Source organism: Anthonomus grandis, chromosome 12 (genome assembly GCF_022605725.1).
Source record: "Anthonomus grandis grandis chromosome 12, icAntGran1.3, whole genome shotgun sequence".
Lineage (NCBI taxonomy): Eukaryota > Metazoa > Arthropoda > Insecta > Coleoptera > Curculionidae > Anthonomus > Anthonomus grandis.
This window is the reverse complement of record NC_065557.1, coordinates 28,061,358-28,085,717: the sequence shown is the minus strand read 5'-3', so window position 1 is coordinate 28,085,717 and position 24,360 is coordinate 28,061,358. Positions and strand designations below refer to the sequence as shown.

Genomic DNA, 24,360 nt, shown 5'->3' with positions numbered 1-24,360 from the left:
TTATAAGACACCCTATAAGTCACGGCGTTGGTATTTGGGGATATTCAGACAACTTATTGATATTTGTGTAAATAACGCTTGGTTGTTGCACAGACGAGACAGTGAAGTCCTTGGACGGAAAAATGACTATTTGAAAGAATTCAGAGTAAGTTTGGCTTTATCGTTGCTTAAAACCGAGCAAAAGACCAAATTTCGAAAATCTGACTTTGCAAACGATCAGCCAGCAAAAAAGATTAGGATTCCAGTAATGGCAAGACCAATTGATGACATCAGATATGACCAAATTGGACATTTTCCCACATTTACACAAAAAGGAAGATGTAGGCTGTGTGGGACAAACAAAATGGACAAACCACGGTTTTTTGTCAAAAGTGTAGTGTAAGATTATGTTTTGTGCAAGGACAGAATACGCGCAATTGTTTTTAATATACCATGTTAAAGATGCCTGAGCGGTCAATGTATCCCATAGGATACAAAAAATTTTTTTCGTATTTTTTGTACTCCGTATAATGCAAATAAAGAAAATAATATACCAAAATATTTTTTTTATTGAAATTAAAAACTTGCCCGATTAAGGGTTAAGAACTGAAACAATTCATTGCACGCAACTTTGAAGTTTGTGTAGACTTGTATGATGGCTTCCAGAGTAGATATTTTTAGCTACGATTTATCGGGACTCCAAAAGTTATTGATGCTTAAGAATAACTGCTCAAGCGACGCACTGCTCCCAGGCAGATAAAAAACAAACTCTCTTTTAGCTCACTTGATTTTTCACTGTCAAATATGTTAGGCAATCTGAATAGAACTGCTTGACATATATAATAAAGATATTTCGACAGTTTACACTAAAGTCGGAGTCTTTCATACTTTCAAGTTTCGGAAGTGACTCTCTTTTAGCAGTAAAAATAACTCATTTAAGCGATTTTGAAGCTTATACTTATGAGTTAAGAATACTCCAAAGAGGCTGAAGTAATTTTACTTGGATACCTTTTTTACCATTAAAATACCTCACCATTAAGAACACAACTTTAATTTATCTATGAGTTAACATATCATGGTGATGCTAACAAAATGTTCTTTTCGAAGGTCAATTTCTAATTAAGACTGAGCTTCTCGAGCTAAAACATTTTGTACAATTGCCCGAGTCTTGGTTCGAGCTGCCTACTAAAAAAAGTTGTTATATATTAGATTATATATATAACATATTGATACCCTAGGACTAATGGTTAAATTAGATTTTTATAAAATAATCCACTCTGCAACTGACTCAAAGTTTTCTCTTAATTGAAAAGAAACGGTTAGTGCGATGTTGTTTTAAAAATCTCATGAACTCCCTTTACTCTAAATTATCTTGCCTATTATGTATGTACAGTGCATATAGGCTTCCCTACTTATCTATATGTAATAATACTATTGTCTATTGTTAATTTTCGTAATAATACTATTGTTGGAAATATGTTTACCTTTTTCTGGATCTCAAAATGCTCAGTACTTGGCATATAGCAAATACAATAGAAAAACAAATGTATGAAATTATATCTATAAGATAATAATTTAAAAATATTATCAAAAGCACTGTTACATAATATAAAAATAAAATTCTACAACCTAACTTCACTGTACAATTTCAAAAGGCATTTGGCATAATGTAATGGTTACACTTTTCAGACTTTAACCATTTAGAATAGAGGAAATGTGTTTTCATATCTGTACCTCTAAACCTCTTAATAAAAAATTACTATAAAAGTTTATATTTCTTTTCCACTGCTAAATAGTTTCATATGGGAAATGTTAAACTAGATATAACAGCCTCCAATGCTATCTGACATTGGATTTTAGTACAGGAAATAAATGCCGAGTTTTTATGTCGCTAAGTGTTTCTCCGCCAATCTCGATTAAAAGTTATACGCTACTTAAAAGTTAGTTTAATAAATGTAATTCTTATAACTAGTTTATGGAGGTATCAGGTATTTCATGAATGCATTTAATAATAGACAGTATAATAGAGGCTTTGAAACCAATGTGTACAGAATCTAAAAAGGTTTTTCTATACTCCTAACCATTAAACTTAATAATACGGGAAGAAGTAGGATTCCAACATTTAAAGAGATAAATACTAGTAATTTGCTTTATTGTAAAAAAAATAGGAAAACATTTGAAAACAAAAATAAAAAAATTATCAATAAAATATAATACAGAATATAAATTAAAGCATATTATATAAATATATGAAATGTTGTATAATAAAATATAAAATTTAAAATACATAGTAATAGTACAAATAGGTAAAGGTCAAAATGTCCCATGCATTTCTAGGTTAGAAAAACCATCGTATCGTGGCATAAGTTTTCTAAGGGCGCTAATAGTGCTAATCAAGCACCAAATTATTGACAGAAATAATATTTGATACCACTATAACGCGGTTCTTTCATTAATTGTTTTCTATTAAAGCCTGCTATAAAGATATTGAAAAATCGATAAACAAAAAACTCGATTTCTCTAGAAAAAAATACAAATCGTAAATAACATAAATTTTTTATTTAGGCCGCATTCAAAATTAAAGATTCAATTATCTCAAAAACGGTCGCTCTGAGTGTCAAAGGTATATATATATGTATATGTATATCTAAGATTATTATTAAAACGACAACATGTGTTTTAAATACGCTGCAAGCGATTTTCGGTTATTCTATCTAGACATGGATAATACACAATTATACAATAATTAATGATAGACATAACCAAGGATTCAGAAAGCTTTTTTCTTCTTTTGTAATTTAAAATACTTTTATTTCCATAAATCATTCGCAAGCGTAGATAACATTTTTGTAATAACATATTGCAGTTATCCCTAAATCTGAGAGATGTGTAAACAATAGGATCCAAAATTTTTACGTGATTTGAAAGAGTGAGAGTAGTACTATTAAGCGTAATATTAAGTGTATTTTCTATGTTATGCCGTTGATTGCGACCCGCAAACAATAGAACTTTAGTTTTAATAGGGTTAATCTGCAAATTATGTTCACTGGAGAAATTTATTATCTGCTCCAAATCAAAATTAATGGAGTCTGCTGCAAGCTGAACATTATGTGGATTAAATAGGTGAAGAACCTAAGTATCGTCCGCATACAGGTAGACGTCCGAGTTTAAGGCTACGTTAGGTAGATCAGAGGTATACATTAGGAACAAAAGTGGCCCCAATATAGATCCCTGCGGTATCCCGGCAACTATTATTATTTATTCAGAAAATTCATTTTGTACCCGTACTCGCTGCGACCGTCTCCATAAATACGATTTAAAAAAACGATAAGACGGAGTCATCACAACCAAAATAAGACAACGAGCAAGTCATGATTAATCAAGTCAAATGCCTTTGAATAATCCAGTGCCGCCAAAATCACAGCCAACTTTTTGTCTAAGGCCGTAATAATATTATCTGTAATATTTAGAAGAGCACTAGTAGTGCTATGACCTTTTCTAAATCCGGATTGTTGAGTTGGCAAAATATTAGTCTTCCAAAGATAATCCATCAGTTGACCATGTACTATTCTTTCCAAGATTTTAGAGACAAAAGGGCAAGAGGCTTATAGGCCGTAGGTCTTGAACATTTTCGGGATTAGGAACTTTGGAAACTGGGCAGACTATAGATTCGCGCCATGGTCTAGGAAAATAACCAGTTTCCAGGCAAGTATTTACAATGTGAGTAATATGATTAATAAGATGTAGCAAACATAGACGCAACATATGAAGAGAAATTCCATCATTTCCAGCTGCATTGGATTTAATATTATCAATGACTTTAGAAACAGTAATGTGGTCCACCAGGGCAAAATAAAAGGTGTGATCTACGGAAAACTTATGGTTTTGGTAATAGTTAATTTTGTTAAGACAAGCATTTGACTTATTGAAAATGCTTTTGAAATAGTCATTAATTGTATTGGGCTGACCTAGCTCAATTGGTAGTTCCGATTCTGTTTTTGTTTTAATATTTAAGTTACCTAAACCTTTCCAAACTCTCTAACCAGTTTTGACAGCTGGGGAAGATATGCCGCTTTTTCACGCCTGATGGATACAAGGGCAAAATTACGTCTATCCCTGTAAAGACTCCAATTTTTAGGTGTCTCACATTATTTATATTTCGTAACCCTTTCATTAAGGGATAATTTTAAGTTATCTGTCAGCCATGGTGCTGGCTTCTTACTAACTCTAATTTGTTTAAGTGGCTCATGTATGTAAATAAGAAAGTTATGTTATTTTGCAAGAATAAAACCTTTTCATTTATATCTTTAATGTAAAATAAGTCGCCCCAAGCAATATTTAGCAAATCAGTTTCAAAATTAATTAAGTTAAAATTCTTAAAACAACGGAGACTAATAATTTTTTGCTTCGGTTTTTCCATTTTTATATCTAAAGTACAGAATGACATATAGTTATGGTCACTTATATTTGAAATTATAGTGCCACTATTGTGACAAATATTTCTGCAACTTATGAAAATTGAATCAAGACATGTAGCTGATGAGTTAGTTATACGTGTAGGCTCATTTCTAAGTTGAATGAATCCGTGAGCATCTAGAATTGTTGAACATCTTATGATTAACAGTATATAATGCCCTTTTTAGCAAGTGTGATGCCACAGCCTGGCTAAATAAGGAAAAGGATGATATGGACTTGGTTTCGAATGGAAAATGATTATTTTTATTAATTTACATTATAGGGCTTTTAACTAAATCTGACCATGGGGCTTAAAGATGAAGATCATGGTCCCCATTTCTAAGTGGGTAATTGTGACATGGTTTTTTCGGGAATTGCTGATACATGCTTGCAAATTAAAAAAAGCTGATTTTATTATTAATAAAGTAGGTAGAGTTTGTATTTTATATTTTTTGAAAATTTCTTAACAGGGAGTCCTATTATTTAGACTCGGCGAATACAAACAGTTCTCTTTTATAGTTTAAAAATGCACTTGAATTAAGTCGCATAATATGTATCCCAAAATAAAAGGGCATATCGGAGATGCGACTTAAAAATGGCATAATAAACTGATCTAGACGTTGCCAAATTTATAACCCTGGAAAGTGCAAGACATGAGGAGCTTAATTTTTTGGATGAGGCATCGATATGTAAGTCCTATTTTAAGGACGTATGTCGACAAGTCCTTGGTAAGTCTCCAAACTATGAAGTACAAAAAGGTTTCAACTTAATTTTTATGACAAGGCTTTAGTTTTAGAAATGTTAACTTAGAAAAATAGAATTTTACCAAGATCATTAAGTACGGTTCTATGTAGTTCCTTAATATCCGGCTTGCTCCTAGTAAGACTTGTATTATTTGCACAGATTTTTACCGCTGATGTTCAGACTAGCGATGTCATTTATGAAGAGTAAATATTAACTAAACCCAGAACTAAACCTTGAGATATCCCACATTACAAGAAGATCCATCATATCAATCCTTACAAGCTGACTTGTGTTATTTTAGAAACTATAACGCTGCAACATAGTATATTATAATACCCGAGAATCTAAATTGATAGGACATAAGTATTTTAAATTTAAACAGAAATGAAAAAAGCTTTTCTTAATTCATCTTTGACCAGATCATTGAAAGATAATGAGTCTAAAAAAAAGAAAGTTGTAAATAGTTAATCGGTAAAATATATTTTTTTGCATCAGTTATTAATTTCCCTTGTTCATCATTTTTTAAACATAAAACATAAGAGTGTAGTTTTCGGGGTACTGCATCGATTTGTAATAGGAAAACTATAAATATAAAAATAAAATTTGTCAATATAGATATATTGGGACCACACAAAAAAATATATTCATAGTTATAGCATTTTCGGTTATGTCGAAATTAGCTGTCAACGTTATTAATTAAAATGAACGCTTTATATAAAATTACATTTTTAAATTCTACATCAAAATTTTCTAAACACATTTTATAAATACAGACCTATACCTAAGTCAAACTTAGTTTACAGAACCCTAAAGGTCTAGATTACATACAGTATCTTAAAAGAGTCGGAGAAAGTAAAATTACCTTTTCTTATTGCCTTAACATTAGAACTAGAAAAATAGATCTTAGAAGTCCTACTTTTAAATTTTTCTCTGATTAAAAATAAAAAATAAAAAATAGCTAAATTAATAAAATAATTAAAAAGTCTACTTTTTAAAACTAAAATTTTTTCCGTAGTGCGCCCTCATATAAATGTACTTTTATGGGGTAAATAAATGGAAACCTACTATATATTTTTTAAATAGTAATTCTTTTGTTGTTTCTGGTGTGCGATAACAGTGTTGGTCAGTATTGTCTATTACTGCTTATGTGAATTCTTAAAGTCTCATTCCCAGTTTTTATTTATTTTTTTTTAAATATGTATACCATTCTTCGTGTTTTTTTTCAATATTTTAAATTTTGTATATCAGTCCATTTTTTACGTTCCTTTTTTATGTGGTATGTTTTTCTGTGTACTTTTTGATAAGTAAGTAATTTTATTAAATCTGTTTATAATAGGTCATTTCGTAATTGATTCGGCAGAATATTTGGGTAACAAGTGCACTGTATAAAAAATTATGGTAGAAAGAATGGAAAATAAATTATTTCAAAAAGGCGACCAGTGAATCAAATAAAACTATAATTAGCCCACTTCCTTAATTCTGGTAGATAGATCTTCAAAGCAGGGCCCCAATTCAGTAGAGTTCATCACAAAAGCGGTTTCATTGATTTCAGAAATACATGATACTTTACATATGGCGTTATCTGTACTGTACTCCTTGCTTAAATCAATTGTTTTAGATATCTAGTAAAAGTCCAATGCCTGAGTGTATGCGTGCCAAGCGCCAAGCGCCTGAGCTATTAACTTTAAGATATGCATGCACCATAAACTCTTTAAATGAAGCACTGGTTTCTAAAACCCATAAATTTTAGACTTGAATATTAAATAATGTTTTATGTACCCAAAAGCCTAATATTATTAAATTTTAAATAATATCATAATTTACAAAAAGAACATATAAATAAAAACCCAATCCCATTTAACTAGAAAACAAAGCAAAAACCAAATAATAATCTATGTGCTTGTTGTCATAGAGCAGCTCTGAAGAAAAAATCGAAAGCGCTTAGAGAATTATAATAATTAAAAAATAACAGTGACACACAAAACGTTTTCTTAATATAAAATAATTTATTGAATTGAAAATGATGCATGCATGAAAATATTATTATTTATAAGGTTCAAACTTCTTGCTTTAAAAGATTTATGTATAAAAATTATCTTATTATCGCCACATTATAAAATTATTCTATTAAAGTAGGCAAAATTTATTTAAAAAACATTTATGACGTATATTATATTACGAAAATATATATTTTCTTTTTTAATTACATTAAAAATTAATTATCTTTCCGCCTAAACAGAAAACCTTTGCTGCAAGTTCAACTATCTGGCAGCTTTTTTCAGGTCTACATTGGTAATCTCCTTTTGGATAATTAAAAAAAATTTTTTTGTTTATTATATTAGTGTTAAGAACCAAAGAGACCAAAAGATATTCTATAGCTGAAAATCATTTTGCTAAAAGGCGCAACTTGTATAACGAATAAAAAAATGGGATTCTTACATAATTTACCCTAGGTAAGGGATAATATAAATAATTACATGGTTTTCTTTAGCAAATTTATTTCATATTTTTTTAGTGGATTATTGTATAATTATTATTATCCCACTTTAAATTTGCTCAATAACTAAGATTATTAAGCAATTTTAAATTAGACGAAAATACATAAATTATTAATAATAATACTAATAATAAGTTCATTTATATCAAATTTCACAATATTACAACTCAGTAAAACAATAATACTTTTTTTTATACAGTGTGGTGACTTTAACTGGAATAAATTCAGTTAAAACTAATCAAATGTTATCTCGCAAAATTCCTGGGACCCAACGATTTTTGTTTATTTTTTTTCACATTTCAATATAGTTTTTGTATTTTTTCACCTACAGGGGGGGTCCAAATTAACCAAAACTTTTTTTTTTCAAATAAAAAGCCACTTTTTTTAAACTCACATTGAAAAGAGCCCTTTTTCCTGATTAAATTGCCCTATTTACTTTTGTGATTATCTAAAGGAGAAATACGAAAAAAAAAAATAAAAACCATTAAATTATTAAAAGTCTCGAAATGTTTTGGGTTGGTAAATTTTTGGCGTGTTTGTTTATTTTATTGGTATCGAGACATTTCCTGACATTGTTGTAGTGTCACTGTTAAAGTGAATTTCAATCAGTTGTTAAATAAGTTAACTTATATTGAAAAAATGCCTTATTTATCCGAATCCCATAAGATTGAAATCTTCATGATGATTGGTTATGGGGACAGAAGTCGTACTCAGCTAGAGGTTGTCCACTTATTCAGGCAGAAATATCCAGATTTACCACCTATTAACCAAGGTATGGTTAGTAAAATCGAAAGCAGATTTCGAGAAGTTGGGCACGTGAGGGATGTTTCAAGACAAAGGTCTTCTAAGATCGATGAAAACACCCAATTAAATGTATTGTTAGCGATGGAAGAAAATCCGGTAACTGCAGCCAGAAGAGTAGCTCGCGAAAACTCTATTCATCAAAAATCTGTGCTAAAATTTTTAAAAAGTGCAAACAAATGACTTTATAAAATGCAACCCGTTCAAAAGTTTTTGGAAGACGATCCAGATCGCAGAGTTCAGTTCTGTGAATTAATGATGAACGCCATTGACGAAAATCGCATATCTTCGGAGTGGATCCTTTTTTCTGATGAGGCTACATTCACCCTAAATGGCCATGTTAATAAGCAGAACTGTCGCTACTGGTCTGACGAGAACCCACACTGGGTAAGGGAAACTAATACACAATATACCCAGAAAACTAATGTTTGGGCTGGCATAATTGGCAGGCAAGTTATAGGGCCCATATTCTTCAATGATACTTTAACTGGGGAAAGATATCTAGAATTTTTTGAACATGAACTAGTTCCAGTCTTACGTGCCTTATATCCGAGTCAGTTCGATCCAGATTTGTATGATGAAAGAATCTGGATGCAACAAGATGGTGCTCCCCCACATTATGCCCGTAATGTACGCCAGTATTTAGATGACAATTTTCCAAACAGATGGATTGGTACAAGGGGTGCAATCGAGTGGCCGGCACGTTCTCCCGATCTCACCCTACTTGATTTTTTTTGTGGGGACATTTGAAAAGTCAAATTTATATGAGCAAATCAGGAAACCTAGACGAACTCAAAGAACGTATTAGGCAAGAAATCCGACAAATATCTCCAGAAGTGTTAGAAAATGTCAGAAACGAATTTTATTATCGTCTTGGGCTTTGCCAACAAGTAAATGGTGCTCATTTTGAGCATCTTATACATTAAACGCAACTTTTATTAATTTAATGGTTCTTTTTTTCGTATTTCTCCTTTAGATAATCACAAAAGTAAATAGGACAATTTAATCAAGAAAAAGGGCTCTTTTCAATGAGAGTTTAAAAAAAGTGGCTTTCCATTTGAAAAAAAAAGTTGTGGTTAATTTGGACCCCCATGTAGGTGAAAAAATACAAAAACTATCTTGAAATGTGAAAAAAAAACAAAAATCGACGGGTCTCAGGAATTTTGCGAGATAAATTTTGATTAGTTTTAACTGAATTTATTCCAGTTAAAGTCACCACACTGTATAATATAAAAAGTTAAATTTTTTTATTGAATCTAGGTATTATATCCTGAATTTTCATAAAAAAAAATTCTTTTATATTTTATACGTGGGAATCCAATTTTATGTCAAGAACACACGTTTTTTTGTTAAGGACGTTTAAATTACAAAATTTCTACCTGAATCAGATTGACTGTCGTTTAATTAGTTCCAAGGTAAACAACAAAATTAATAAAATGTCGCAAAACAGGATCCCTTTTAAAGCCCCATCAAAGAATTCGGACATACTTAGAAGCTTTTACATTGTATTTGCCAATGAGGACTAATAATTTTAAGAGAATACTGATAATTAAAGCAAACAAATATATAAAATCTAGAAAATGTAAACTCATATGATAAAATAATCTGAATAAACGTAATTGGGGCGCAAATATCACCTTGAAACAGGATGAACTAGACATAGACGTTATAAGTGAAAGCATTATTAAATGTAATTAAATCAATTTAATCTAATATAAATAATAGCAAAAAAGTACAAAAACTATGTGAATTTATAAGACATTTATAAATTTATAACAATGCTCCACTCTCAAGTTTGAGACAAATACCTCTAGGGTCTCTTCGTTCGCTCTCCGTGGATTATATAACCGGACTTTGTCCCTACTATTAATACCGATAGAATTCGCCTTTACATCATAACGTAATTTCATTCCGTTCCCTTCTAGGTGAAGTTTATTGGATCTAGATTGTCGACGTAATCTTGGTGGCACTTAAAGGTTTCAGACTTGTTGGGTCTCTCAGTAATAGTGTTTAAAGGTAAACGTCTTTAAGGTTCATCACTACAGACAAGTTTTTCGGCCGTTCTTCTAGTAGTTTTTTATTAGAAAGAAAAAACCATGAGTCAAAAGAATGGTTGTATACAGATATCCCAGTTGGTTTGCTAAGAGTTTACTAAAATTTCTAAATAGGTTTTTAAAGTGCGATTAAATCTCTCAACCATTTCATCAGACTAAGAGTGTAGGAGGTTTGTGCAGGTATTATTGACTCCCCACAACTGGCATACGTATTCAAACCTGTACCTGTGATTCAAAGTTCCTTTCTGATCTAAATGTATCTCAGTAAAATCTGTATTGTTGTGACGAATTCATAATGAGTTACTTATTATATTGAGTATTACGTCACCTATAGCAAAAATCAAATTTAGAAATTTGTATCTCACACGCTCAAAAAAATTGAAAAGAAGAAGAAAAATAGACTTATTCACGCATTTAAAGGAAATATGAACTTAAATCTGTAACGATACCGTTTGATATACTTAATTTAATTTTAAATTTAATTTTGTATTTAAAACTTATTGAACTTAAATTAAATTAAGTATATCGAACGGCATCGTTACAGATTTAAGTTCATATTTCTTTTAAATACGTGAATAAGTGACGTAATACCCAATATAATAAGTAACCCTAAATGTATCTCATTGGACACCAAATTAGCATATCCAGCATTGAAACAACACTTTAGCAATTCTGCTTGCTTCTTGGCTTAGAATTGGACAGACCTTAAGCTTACTAAGGTAATGCATATTAATAAGAGCGTATCAATTTGTGGAGCTGGTAGTAGGAAAACATCCTGGCACGTCAATGGTAATTTTTTCAAAGGGTGCATCAACAAGATACTACATAATTCGCCCTCTGATCCGGGTTCTTAAGCCCTTGATTGATAAACATTGCTTGCTACTGGTATTTGTTACTAAGACTTTTTTGATATAACATAGCAAAGATATGAAATTTATTTTTAAAAGAAACAATATTTCTTAGAAATTAGTTTCGGTTTGTTCTCTTGGAGTTTAACAAATACCTCGTAAATCATCTTTAAAAAGTCTTTAAATATTTTTCCTAGTATTTTGATGACACTCAGATGAACTAGACCTGATTTTCAAATAATTCTCGGGAATATAGTTTCCATAAGCATCTTAAAGGCTGTTGAAGCATTACAGGGTCCAAAAACCATGACATTTTATTTGAAGCAATCTTTTCCTTATAATCTGGATGTTTTTTTAACTGCCATCTGGATCTCCTCTGCAGATCCAGCATTAAAAACCATTATAAACCTGATAGTATGTCCAGGGTGGAGCAAATTCCTGGTAGAGGATAGCTGTTTTTCCAGGTAATATTTGTTTCTTGGTTCTTGTCTTATTTTTTACGGTCGCGTTCGTCTGATCTCGCTTTACTTATTTTTTCTCTGATTACGGTTTAGTATAGTCCGCTCAAAGTTATACTGTATAGTATATTTTGATATTACACTGGAAATTTAATCATTCACATACTTGATTAACAAAATACAACAAACCATAAATATTTAATAATTTGTTTTCATATTTTTTAAGCAAAACTAAATAACAAGCGATGGTTTTAATCCAGCAATTAATAGAGCGCTTTAAATTATGCATCTTAAATTTAGCACACTAAATAAAATTAACGTTGGAAAGTGCAATTTTATTTATTTCTAATAGTGTGTCATACAAAACTACAATCCGCGTAAAGGGCACCCAGCACCTGGTAATCTAAATACCTCTTAAGACTAAAGAAATATGAAACTCTCAAAAAAACGTAAAAACCATTACAAGTAAAGTAACTGTTGATACGTGTTAATATATTTGCAGAACATTTTCTTTTAGGAAAATTATCTAAAATTCGCCTAGGAATATAATATATTTTATCAGGAAATATGTATGAATATATATTTTATAAGGAAATATGTACATCAATGTTTATTTAGTACGGATTATATAAAGAAGTAGGTGCTACTGATTGTATCCTTAAATTCAAGCAAGCAAAATTTAAATTATATATATTTCTTTTAGATTGTTTTGTTCGAATGCCGATTTTTCAGTGTTCGTTAACAGGGTGAGACTACAAGAGTCTAAAGAGTACCTAAGGGCATTACACGGCGAGAAATAAAGTATTTTTATTGATTTGAAAATAATTAAGGATTGTTTTAGTGATTAAAAAAATCGCGGGTTGCTCCCACACATTTAGGTAGGCTAGTTAGTTGCTTCATGATTAGAAGATTTTAGAATTGCTGAACTTTTAAATCTGCCAGCTATAGTGTACAGTTGCAGAAGGAGTACAAGTCTTTGAGCTTTTTTTTAACAATGAATGCAATTTAGTCGCGAAGCTGTTTAAGCAACTGATGCTGATAAATATGTTTCTGTTTTTTCTTCATATACTCCATAGCAAGCATATTCCATAAATAATGGTAAAAACAATAAGAGCAGATTTCTGCAAAAAAAATTAGGTTTCGTTAAATTTCCTAGTCCGAAAGTCAATAAAGTCAAAATAAAGTAGGATACAGGGTGATAAACTTAATGGGATTTTTTTAGAACTTTGGCCATAAATTTAAAATTTACTCTTCTTTTTACCAAAATTTGTTTATTTTTATATGGCAAATCTTAAAATTAACCTTTTCTTAAAGCTATGTCATAGAGGGCGCTACTAGCAACATTTTGCTTTTTTTTAACTGGTAACTTTTTTTGGCTTGGGATAATTTAAAATATGCATTGTGCATAGAGTTTTGCCTAAAAAAATATACTTCAAATATCTTGCTACGCTTTTTTTACCCTTTTCGAGATGTTTACATTTAAAGTTTTCATTGTGCTTAAGATAAAATTTTATTTTCCTTATTCATTCAGGTTAAAATTTCTAAGTAGTATGCCTGACAAGATAAATTATTATGAATAATGTCATTGGTACTGTCAAAGTTTATGTTCTGGTTAGTTACTTTGATAAGTGGTTATAAAAATTTAAACTTATACATGTATGTTACCTATTACCTTTTATATTTAATTTAAGCCTCATGTAGAGTCCAATTTAGCTTGTAACCTTTCTATATTTTATTATCTATTATATCTGTTTAAAATCAACTTGCTAGGTTATTGATTTTGAAATTATTTATGTAATATAAGATAAGATAAGGATTCAGAGCTAAGGAAACTGTGAGTGTCATAGGCACGATCTCATTAGGAAAACTTCGTTGGCAACAGAGTTTTGCTAAAAAGTAAAACGTGTATATTCGATGCTAGTGTAGCCGCGTATTTGAGGGGCATCATTAAATAAACATCTATGGGTAGGGCCTAATCTGTAGACATAATAACTAACATAGAAAAGATGTTTTATCAAGTTCGCATGAAGTTAGCGTATTTTAAAAATTTTAATGTAGCCGTTTTAATGTAAAATATTTAATTAAGCGCTGCCATGTTATTTCGGTGAGTTTTGAGATGGCATGTTAAGACTATGAAAAGTATGCAAGAATTAAAAAGTGAAGGGACATCAAAAGAATCTCAAGCAGTAAAAGGTATTAAAGGACTTTGAATTATCTGGTCTTAGTAGCAATTTTTATTAGAAAGGCATCTATCTATCATAAAAGGAGAAGCTAGCGTGTATAAGGCAGCTAGAGGTAATAAGTAGTTTTAAATAGACGAATGTTGCCATTATATTGTAGAATAAACTTACTTATCAAATTCTTTGTAGTGGCACTGCTAAGTATCTTTAACCTTTCTTCTCGGCTGAAACGTGGTGTTAAATTTAAAATAGACAAAAACATATCAATTTATATTATTACTAATAAATAAAAAGGTTTTAAATCGGTTAAAGCATACCTATATATTTTTGTGGGTTTTGCTGTAGCTACCAATTTCAAAATTGTATTGCTACAAGATCTTTTAAATTATTTTAAATCATGTGTTGATCATAGAGGAAAAATATTGTAAAGTATACTGAAATATTGCAAATAACTTTAAGGAATCTAAGAGCTTCGTCTGAGTATCCAGGGAACTTAGAAGCTTTAATACCTAGTTATATTTGCATCCATAGTTCATCTTTTACGATACCTCAGGTAATCATCTATCAATCATCAATATCATCTACATTCTACTTCCATTGCTTGTCAAACGTTTTCGTAATGTGCGTGATCTGCTTAATAAACTGGCACCTGGGTCATCTGGTTTTGTTACTCTCAGGCACGGATAATAAGGATAATGAAGCGTAGTGTTAGTGAAGGTTTGCAAACGATGAACTTTACGAGTCTACGAATTATCATAAGAAAGTAAGTTATCTAGTTAGGTTTTAATAATACGCTAGATTGTAAAGGTCTGTAAAGGTTGTAGTTTAAACAGGGTTGTTGAAAAAAAACTTTAAGAATTATAAAAGATAGAAAACTCTTCCAGTCATGATGTAAATATGATCTATATACGTAATTGGTGGATGATATAAATAGGTACTTTTTATTTTTAATCATAAATAATTGGTAGCTCTTATAATAAACCTAGTCATTAAATACGACGCAAGTGATTGCTTTATAGGTCTATGGAATTGTTCTTATTCTTGCTGTATTTTTTTTGGACTACCGCATAGCTGTGATCATCGCGTAGATATAGGCATTCTTTTTTATCTGTTTGCGGCGAACTCCAAGGAAGACTGCGTCTCTTCTCCCTATATTTTTGGAGTACTATTGATTGTTTTGATTGTTTTTTTTTTTAATATTTTTCTTTTAAGTTTTCTCGTCTATTTAAATTTTGTTAGCTTATAATTTTTTAAAAACTCGGTATGTTTCGTTATGAGGTTTTTAATTCTTTCAACGGTGTGGTCTTTTTTTGTATCTATATTTAAATAAATGTTGTATTTTTTGCCTATTTTTAACTACCTTGGCGACCGGCGAAACCCGCAATAAACTAATAGTTTTTCTCCTTAACTCCGACGAGGTTTAAAAATTAATAAAGAAATATTAAGAGACAAAAAGAACATTAGTAAATCTAAAACTTAATATAAAACCAATGACTAAAAACTAAACTCTGCAAAGCTCTCGTATGATCCAACAGTATTTGTTCAGACTATGCGATATGCTTCTGGGTGAAGAAAAATACAAAAAACGTATTCAGAAAGTGCAAAATGGTGCGTAACGATCTACGAAAATTCTATCATATATTACATTTTTATAGGAAGATTTACTGGTTAAAGATGAGCAAATGCAAACTTGTTATTTTTTCTAATTTTTTATTTAAGTGAACTTACGACCCTAATTTACCTAACTTTATAGATGTAAATATAATGTAAATTCTAGAAATGCGTTGAAATAAATGATATCACAATAGCGCACTGCGGTCATGCAGAGATCATGCAATACAATGCTGTTAAGCAGTATAGATTAATACCACGCATTTTCGTTTGGTTCGAAGGTTAAGCCCTTAAATGATTAAGAACAAATATAAAATTATTTATTAAAGCAATGTCATTAAAAATTTTCTTATTAAAGGTAAATAAATATTTTATATAAAAGCTTTTTAAACAACTTGTTAATTTGTTTCAATTTTATATTTATGGACACATTTTGTACTAAATTTTTAATTCTTATTTTTTTGGACCATTTAAGTAGCTCTATTCTAGACTTACACCAAACCAAAGTAGCATTAAACATAAAAATATTATAATATCTTAGCGAAAATATTTATACGACCTACTTGTATTACTTTATATTAAATCCATTATTTATTTATGTAAAAACTGTTTACTTGTTTTAGAATTAGTTAGATACAAAAAAGTTTAAAAGAATAGATGCTTTAAACATATTTTTCTTACCCATGCTTTTGTGTCTATATTATGACCATTATTACGTTATACTAATTTTTTCACATTAAATTTACAATATTTTCTTAGTTTAAGAATAAATTAAACTTTTTTTTAATAAATTGAAATAGTTTTTCTCTTAAATAGTTGTTATATCATTTAGACTCAATTACAGCTTAAGACGTTTAAAGAATTAGGCAATAGAGGATTAAGATTATGTAATTAAATTAATCATAAATCAATAAATTTAATTGGGCGTTAACAAAGACAATATCATAATTACCGCTTTGCGATTGCGATGTAACCCACAGGCCGCAACAGGGGTTTCTGCTATCAGCGCAGGTTCAACAAATAGATTTATCTTATCTGACTTGAAATATTAAGATATTCAACTTGGAGTAATTGAATCTTGGGGAGGAAATTAATTAATTAAAGTTATGAAACCTGCGGCTGTATATTGGACCATGTAATGCTTTACAATCTATATGAAGTAGTGTTTTGTAAAAAACATTTCATGGCTTATATATAACTTATATTTATTATACTTATAGCTTATACTTATCTATTTTATTTAAATTGGTTTTGTTTTTATTACAGATCAAGAATACTGGTATGAACAAGCTCGTATAGCTTTAAGGAAACGCCTTCAGTATACTACAGATAGAAGACCATACGCCAAAAATGTTATTTTATTTGTCGGCGATGGAATGGGTATAGGAACTACCACTGCTTCCCGAATACTCAGCGGTCAAAGATTAGGAAAAAGCGGAGAAGATCATGAACTAACCTGGGACACGTTTCCTGCAGTCGCTTTAGCAAAGGTAGGATAAAATCTAAGAATAAAATAAAAATTAGTTTAACTTTCTTTCTCAAATATTGAATATAGTAAATTGCAACTGGTAAATTATAATTATAAAATTTACAACAATTTAAGAAAATTTACTTTGGATAAGGTTAGGAGAAAGAATACGAAGTATTCTTTCAATACTTCGTATTCTTTCATTCAGAAATATGCATTATTGACAAATAAAAGGAAACTTCAACAGTTATAAAATACACTTAAATATTTAATTATTTGTGAAAACAAAAAATTATTTAATTCCATCTTTCGCTCAGATTCCAATCAAAATACTACCAGAATAAAATCTGTTTTATCACAGTAAAATATTTAATTTTCATTAAATAAATATGAAGGAAGTTCCCAATATTTTAAATAATATAAAAACAAATGCGATAGATACAAATAAAATGTCTCCAATCATGCTGAAATATTTTAACCCCGTTTATTGACATGTATTTAACATACATTATAATTTTTGTATTAAAGTAACTTACTTTGAAGATCCATTAAAAATGTTATTAGTAAAATCTGCTGTCTTAAAAATCTTAGTATTATAAGTGCTTAGTTTGCAGTTTCAAACATTTTTTTAAAAATCTTCATCACCTGATGTTTAATAATTCAAAGATCCATTATGTAACTTGCCTTAAGAAAACATGCTAGCACTTAAGTATATTTAGAGGTTGAAAAAGATATAAATAGCATTTGGGTGTTTTGGGATTTCTTTAAAGCATTTGACACCATCACCAACCATGCTTTGTGGTATGCAAAGCTTGAATATTGCGAAATTAGTAATGATTGATTTTAAAAACATATTTAATAAATTGATATCCAAAAAAAATCTTTAATCCCAGATAACGTATTGCTTGCGGTGACCCTAAATGTTCTATTTTGGAACCTTTAGTCTTACCTATAGTGGCGATATTTTAAAGTGGTTTATGAATCGTATGCTGCAGATATTTTCTAGTAAAATGCAAAGTTATCATTCTGTTGGTTATAGCAGCTATTATAAAGCTAAGTTAAATGAGGTTTTAGAAACATTAAGCTGAATTCAAAAAAATCATAATTTAGAAGTAAATTTGAATATATTGTTATTAACTTGAATATGAATTTAATAAGATTTCAATTCCGCTTCATCATAGCACTATTTCTAAGAGATAATTTTATTATAACGCATAAGAAAATTATAATAAAGCATCTATAAATCTATTTAACTTGTCCCTACAAATTATGAGATAAATGTAAAAAAGTTCAAGCTTTGCAACTATATATTGAGTATATTTTAAAATTGTATATATTAAAGTTTTGAAACCCATAATATTTAACAAGTTTAAAAATATAGCGCATTTTCATTAAATTTTATTCGCAATATATCATTTTATTGTCAATTATATTATCGGCAGGTAGCGCGCTCATTCTAAACTTTTGGTGTTGGTTAATATTTGAATGAGGATAAGTATCGAGGGTACTGGGAAGCTGCAAATAATATAAGCATAAATAAATTCACAAGATAGAGAGTAAATGGTAAAAGCAATAACAGTGAGATGTTTCATGATTTTTGATAAATTGCTCTTATTACAAAAGAATTTTCCTAGAAATGCTACATATCTTAGCAGCATCTATTGCAATGTCTTAAAAATGTCACAGAACTTAAAGAATATGCCAATAGATTAACCAGTTCCACGAGTAACAAAACATGAAATTTCTTTATAAATTAAATTTTTCCTTTTTGTTTCTTTTTTTGAAAAAAACTTTGAAAACTTTTTAAAATAGTTTACAGTGTTCATGTTAATCTTCCAACATACAAATATTTCGGCTTTAATTTTTATTAAGTCTGTAGCTCCTTTTTACTAATCTGTCAGGTGATTTCATGACAAAATCTTTAGCCTTTTCGAAATATATTTTCTCTGTATGCAATGACAAAGGCAACATCAGACTGGATTTGATGTGAGGTGACTCTGTTTCATTGCAGGCGGAATGAGAGTCTGTTTTGTTTTTCTTTCATCGTTATTGCTTCTACCATTTACTATCTCTCTTTTAAATTTATTGATACTTGACGACATTTGTCGTAGACCAAATATTACCAAAAAAAAGACAAACGCGCAGGATTTACTGGCATCGCAATTTTTATGTTCACCTAAGAGAGGCAGTGATCGGTAGGGCAATATAGTAAATTTAGTTATTTCTTCACGACCTTTAGTTTTAAATAATATTAGATGAAATATGCAGTTATTTAAAAAAAAAACTACTTAAAAATGTTTGTGTTAATTTTCTTAATAAAAAAAATTTTTTTTCTAATAGCCTAAACCTAAAAATAAGTAATTGATATCGATATTAATAATTTTCCCAAATTTAGGTAAGTTGGGTTTGAACTTTTTGAGAGCAAAACAAATAAACACTGTTTGAATGATAAAAAGACAGTAGCCACCGAGATTTAATAAAATAAATAAATACTGACAGTTACACCCACATAGCAAACATATATGTAAATGCTATGTATAATCATAATATCCTGATGTATATACATACAATGTCTATTTTTAATTCTCTGTTTATTTTATGGATATGGAATAAATATACATTTATCACACACTAGGTAAAACACGGATTATACTATTAGTATGCACAGTGTATATCCTGAATATACTAGATATTTAAACTATATCCGAGGGTTATATTCTATGGATGTCTCTTGAACATCTATTATATACAGTTACATGTATCTTTATAGAATATAGAAATACATTTTTAATATCTAGGATATATAATAAATATTTCTAAGGTATATAAATAAATAAATAAATAAATAAATAAGTCTTTATTTCCAACGGTCACCCACTTACAGGAAGTGCAGAAAAAAAATACAAATCAAAACAATAATAACAGAATAAAAATTAAATGCAAAAAAACAAAGTAGTAAAGTAAAACAGTTAAAACTAATTTAAAGAATAAACAAAAAGAAAAGAAAAATAAAAAAAAAGAACTCAACAAACCTTTATGCCACACTTCTAAATAACAAACAGCATTAGACAGGTACTTGCAGGTTGTAATACTAGGTTATTGATTGAGTAGCCTCAGCACAGAAGATAGCGTATCAACAAATAGATCTATGTTGTAGTTACAAAGCGTATTAAACAAATTACATATGTAAAAAATCGGAGCTCTCTTGAAAATATTATTTAATGCTCTGTTGCAATAAAAAGTGCGAGAATTTCTGGAGTTTATCCTTGGGACAATGTACCGAATCTGATTTAGGAGTGAAATGCAGTCTATTTTGTTATTTACTAGCTTATATAAGAAAGTTATAGCCGTTGTCACACGACGATCGAGTAAGGTTTTCATATTGAACCGTCCAAGCATGACATTTTGGCAAGTGCCTCTGGCTGGATAAACGCCATCTTCCCTATAGTGCAAATACTTTATAAACCTGCGTTGTATATATTCAACGTTTTTGATTTCAGTTTCATATATTGGATGCCATATAAGTGACGCATACTCGAGTCTTGAGCGTACAAAAGATTGATATAATAATAGTACCACGCTGGTATCGTTAAAATTACGACAATTTCTAATAATAAACCCCAAAGACCTGGATGATGATAGTACAATATTCTGAATGTGGCTTTTAAAGTCAAAATTTTCATCAAACGTTACACCTAAATCCTTGATTTCATGGCATCTTGTTAAAGGAAGATTCTGTATATGGTAATCATATTGTATAGAAGTTTTATTTCTACAATAGGAAACAAGAAAACATTTTGATACATTAAGAAAAAGTCTGTTATTCTGACACCAGCTATTAATACTATTTAATACTTCTTGAAGATGTTGGCAGTCGGCTAAACAGTTAATTTTAGTGTAAATTTTCAGATCGTCGGCAAAAAGCAATTTATAACAAGAGATGATTGATGCGAGATCGTTAATAAACAATATAAACAACAAAGGACCCAAATTTGCTCCCTGGGGAACTCCAGATTTCACTATATATTGAGAAGAACGAAAGCCGTCGATCTCGACAAACTGCATACGCCCATTGAGATACGAGGAAAGAAAACTTAACAGACCTGTGGAACAGCCCAGATAATCCAGTTTTTTTAATAAAATTCTGAGATCTACCTGATCGAACGCCTTCTGAAAGTCCATGTAAAGGACATCTACCTGACCTCTAGCATTAAGCGCCTGACACACATATTCAGAAAGACAGCTCAGGTTTGTGACACATGATCTCTGCTCCACAAACCCGTGCTGATCGATAGAGATGAAAGATTTAACTTGATTGTACAGTTGTTTATGAATACAAATTTCAAAGAGCTTGGAAAAATTGCATAAAATAGATATAGGTCTATAATTTCGAAGCTCCGACTTATCGCCCTTTTTAAAGATTGGTATGACTCGCGCTATCTTCCAGCAAGAAGGAAATATACCTGTGCGTATGCAGAGGTTAAAAATGTAAGTCAATGGTTTCGCCAATGCCGCAATACAGTCTTTCACTATGAAGCTCGGAATAAAGTCTGTACCGCAAGTTGACTTGTTTTTAAGTTTTTTGGAGGCTTCAATAATATCAGACTCATTTAAATAATTTAAAGTTACATCACTTTGACAATGTTTTAGTGTAGATGAAGTAAAGTTGTTAGCGTCAGACTCAATGTAAACACTCTGAAAAAAATTGGCGAAAGCATTAACTATCGATTGTGTATATAGGTATAGTTCAGTTCAGAGATCCATTAGAATCTTTGATGTGCCACGAATAGTCCGTGTGCCGGTGTTGCTTGTATTATCAGATGACATGCATGTTTAAATCGCAAAATTTTATGTGGCAAGAGTCATAAAGTAATATTCTAAGCGATATTTAATCATTTCATTAAATAAATAAGTGTTTTAAGTATTTTTTTTAGAATTTATACATTTGATTCGTAAAATTTGACTACATGCGCCCACGTACTATTTTTTATACGCTTGACCTTAGTCACAGCTGCCACTGAAGCGTGAAAAGTTGCACAGGTCCGGCCTTAAAATTTATTTGTATTTAAAACTTTATTATTCGGGATTTTTGGGTTTAGTTTTATTAAGTTAGAAATTCAGGATAGTTAATAGCAAGATAATATTTAATTTAAATATAAGATTTAAGTACGTAAAATGAGTTTAACCAAAAATTTTAATTTAATAAGTTTAGTTTTTAGCGCCATCAGTGGGGTGTTTTTTTATTTTCCAGTTTTATTTTGAAAAGCAATTGTAATAAAATATAAAAAGAATTAACAGGAAAAGAATTAGTAATAAAAGAAACTATTAGCGAATTGAATCAAAGCTATAGACGCCGAGATATTAGTAAAAATGTGGGAAAAACAAAACAAAACTGTTGTTTTGCCCACGATACATTTTTTTTTAAATAATTATTGAGCACTTTTAATGATAGCCCTAGACTGGCAATTATCACTAAAAAAACCCAAGAAAAAAATATTTTTTTTTTGGTCGAAAATTGAAAGGGGTATACCCACGAAAATTTTCGAAAAAAATGATTTTTATTTTTTTCTAAATTAACTGTAAGTCTGATAACATTTTGTTTCAAACAAAAGTTCTTAAGAATATTACGAGGTATCCGTATGTCAAAACGAATCGGTTCTAGCTATCATAGAATCGGAGAATATTAAAAAAAAAAACTATAAAACATAAATATCGTATTATCATGAGCCCTATGGAAAAATTTAATTTTTTTATTTCTCTATCCTGTAATACTTTAGCTTTAGAGTATCTTTAAAAAAGATTAGTACCGATTTGACTCTAAAACAAACGGAAAACCTGTTTCTTTGCATTTTTCGATTTTCGAATAAAATCCGGGTCAAAATGAGCATTGTTTCAAAATATGCTCCGAATTCAAATTTTTTTTGTCCTTAAAGACGGCTTAAAAAGTAGTAAAAAAAGCTTTATGACACATTTTTCCACGATTCATACGAGTGTCATAATCTAAAGAGAAAGATCAGGTCCCATAAGAAGCGATGTATTAGGATAGGAAAAAGGGGTTTGTTTCTTGTTTTTTTTTGTTTTTATTTTAAAAGGCAATTATAATAAAATAAAAAAAATTAAAGGAAAAAAACCAAATAAAAAATTTGTCAACTTATTGAATAGAAGCTATAAAAGCCGTTAAAAAAAATACACCTTTTTTTGACACCGCATCAATGTCTTTTTATTCTAAATTGGTAAACTATTAATATAAATTTGTTACCAATGTAGCAACGCCCACTAAAAGAACCCTAACTAAAATAAAACTATTATTACTGTTATTTTTTTTGCAGATATTTATACCTTGTCCTAACCTTTATGCTGCTATTACTGTTATTATAAATAATATTTTCCTTATTTATGCCCTCAACTTTAACCCTTTAACTGCTCCAGGCGTATATATACGGTATGTATAAAATTGCTCCTGACGTATATAAACGGTTGCGTCAAAGAAATTATTTAACGACAAGCTGCTCTGGCCGTATAAACACGATTAAAAATGGTGATATTTAAAGACGCATTGGAACCAGAGAAAAACAAACCACCAAAAACACCAAAGGAGGTTTGTTTTTCTCTGTTGGAACCGCCTAGAGCCATCCACGTGCCGAAATATTTCAGTGGGGGGTGGGGTTACTTTTCAACTTGTGCGAACCGTCTCGATCTTGTTTGTTTAGTATGCTGATTGAATTATTGAAGGGAGGTTATTGTTTTGCTGTTTTAAAATGCCATTTAAACCAAAATTTTATACGGACGATGAGTTGTATCAAATTCTGGCTAACAGCGAAAGTGCAGATGATCATGTCGTCAGCAATTCAGGCGATTATGGCTGGTTAGACGACAGTGAACCTACTGCTGGTCCAAGTACTTCAAGTAAGCAAAATTACGTGGAAGAAGATAATTTACCGAGTATTGTATCCTCATTTGATTCCGAGTCGGAAGAAGAAGATCTGGTTGTACCCACTAAAAAATTTAAATCAGATTACATTTGGAAATCATCTGATCTGTCTCCTGTAGTACATAATTTTGATAACAGTACGTCTGGCTGTCAGATTCCCCAGTTAGACATGTCTAGTACGGCACTGGATTGTTTCAAAATATTTTTTGATGAAAATGTAACCCAATACGTCGCGGATCAAACAAACCTTTACTCCATATTCGTTACAGAAAATTCAGAGTTATCCAAAAGTTCGAGGGTAAATCGTTGGAAAAATACCGATTCCAGCGAAATT

At 30.2% G+C, this 24,360-nt stretch overlaps 1 protein-coding gene across 2 annotated transcripts in view; it reads left to right on the top strand.

Moving 5' to 3' along the window:
• Positions 1-24,360, top strand: part of LOC126743431 (alkaline phosphatase-like) — a 653,262-nt gene that overhangs the window by 276,338 nt on the left and 352,564 nt on the right. For both annotated transcript variants that reach the window (XM_050450531.1, XM_050450532.1), the window contains exon 3: positions 16,894-17,117. In XM_050450531.1, the coding sequence (XP_050306488.1) occupies positions 16,894-17,117 (224 nt within the window). The remainder of the gene's footprint in view (positions 1-16,893; positions 17,118-24,360) is intronic.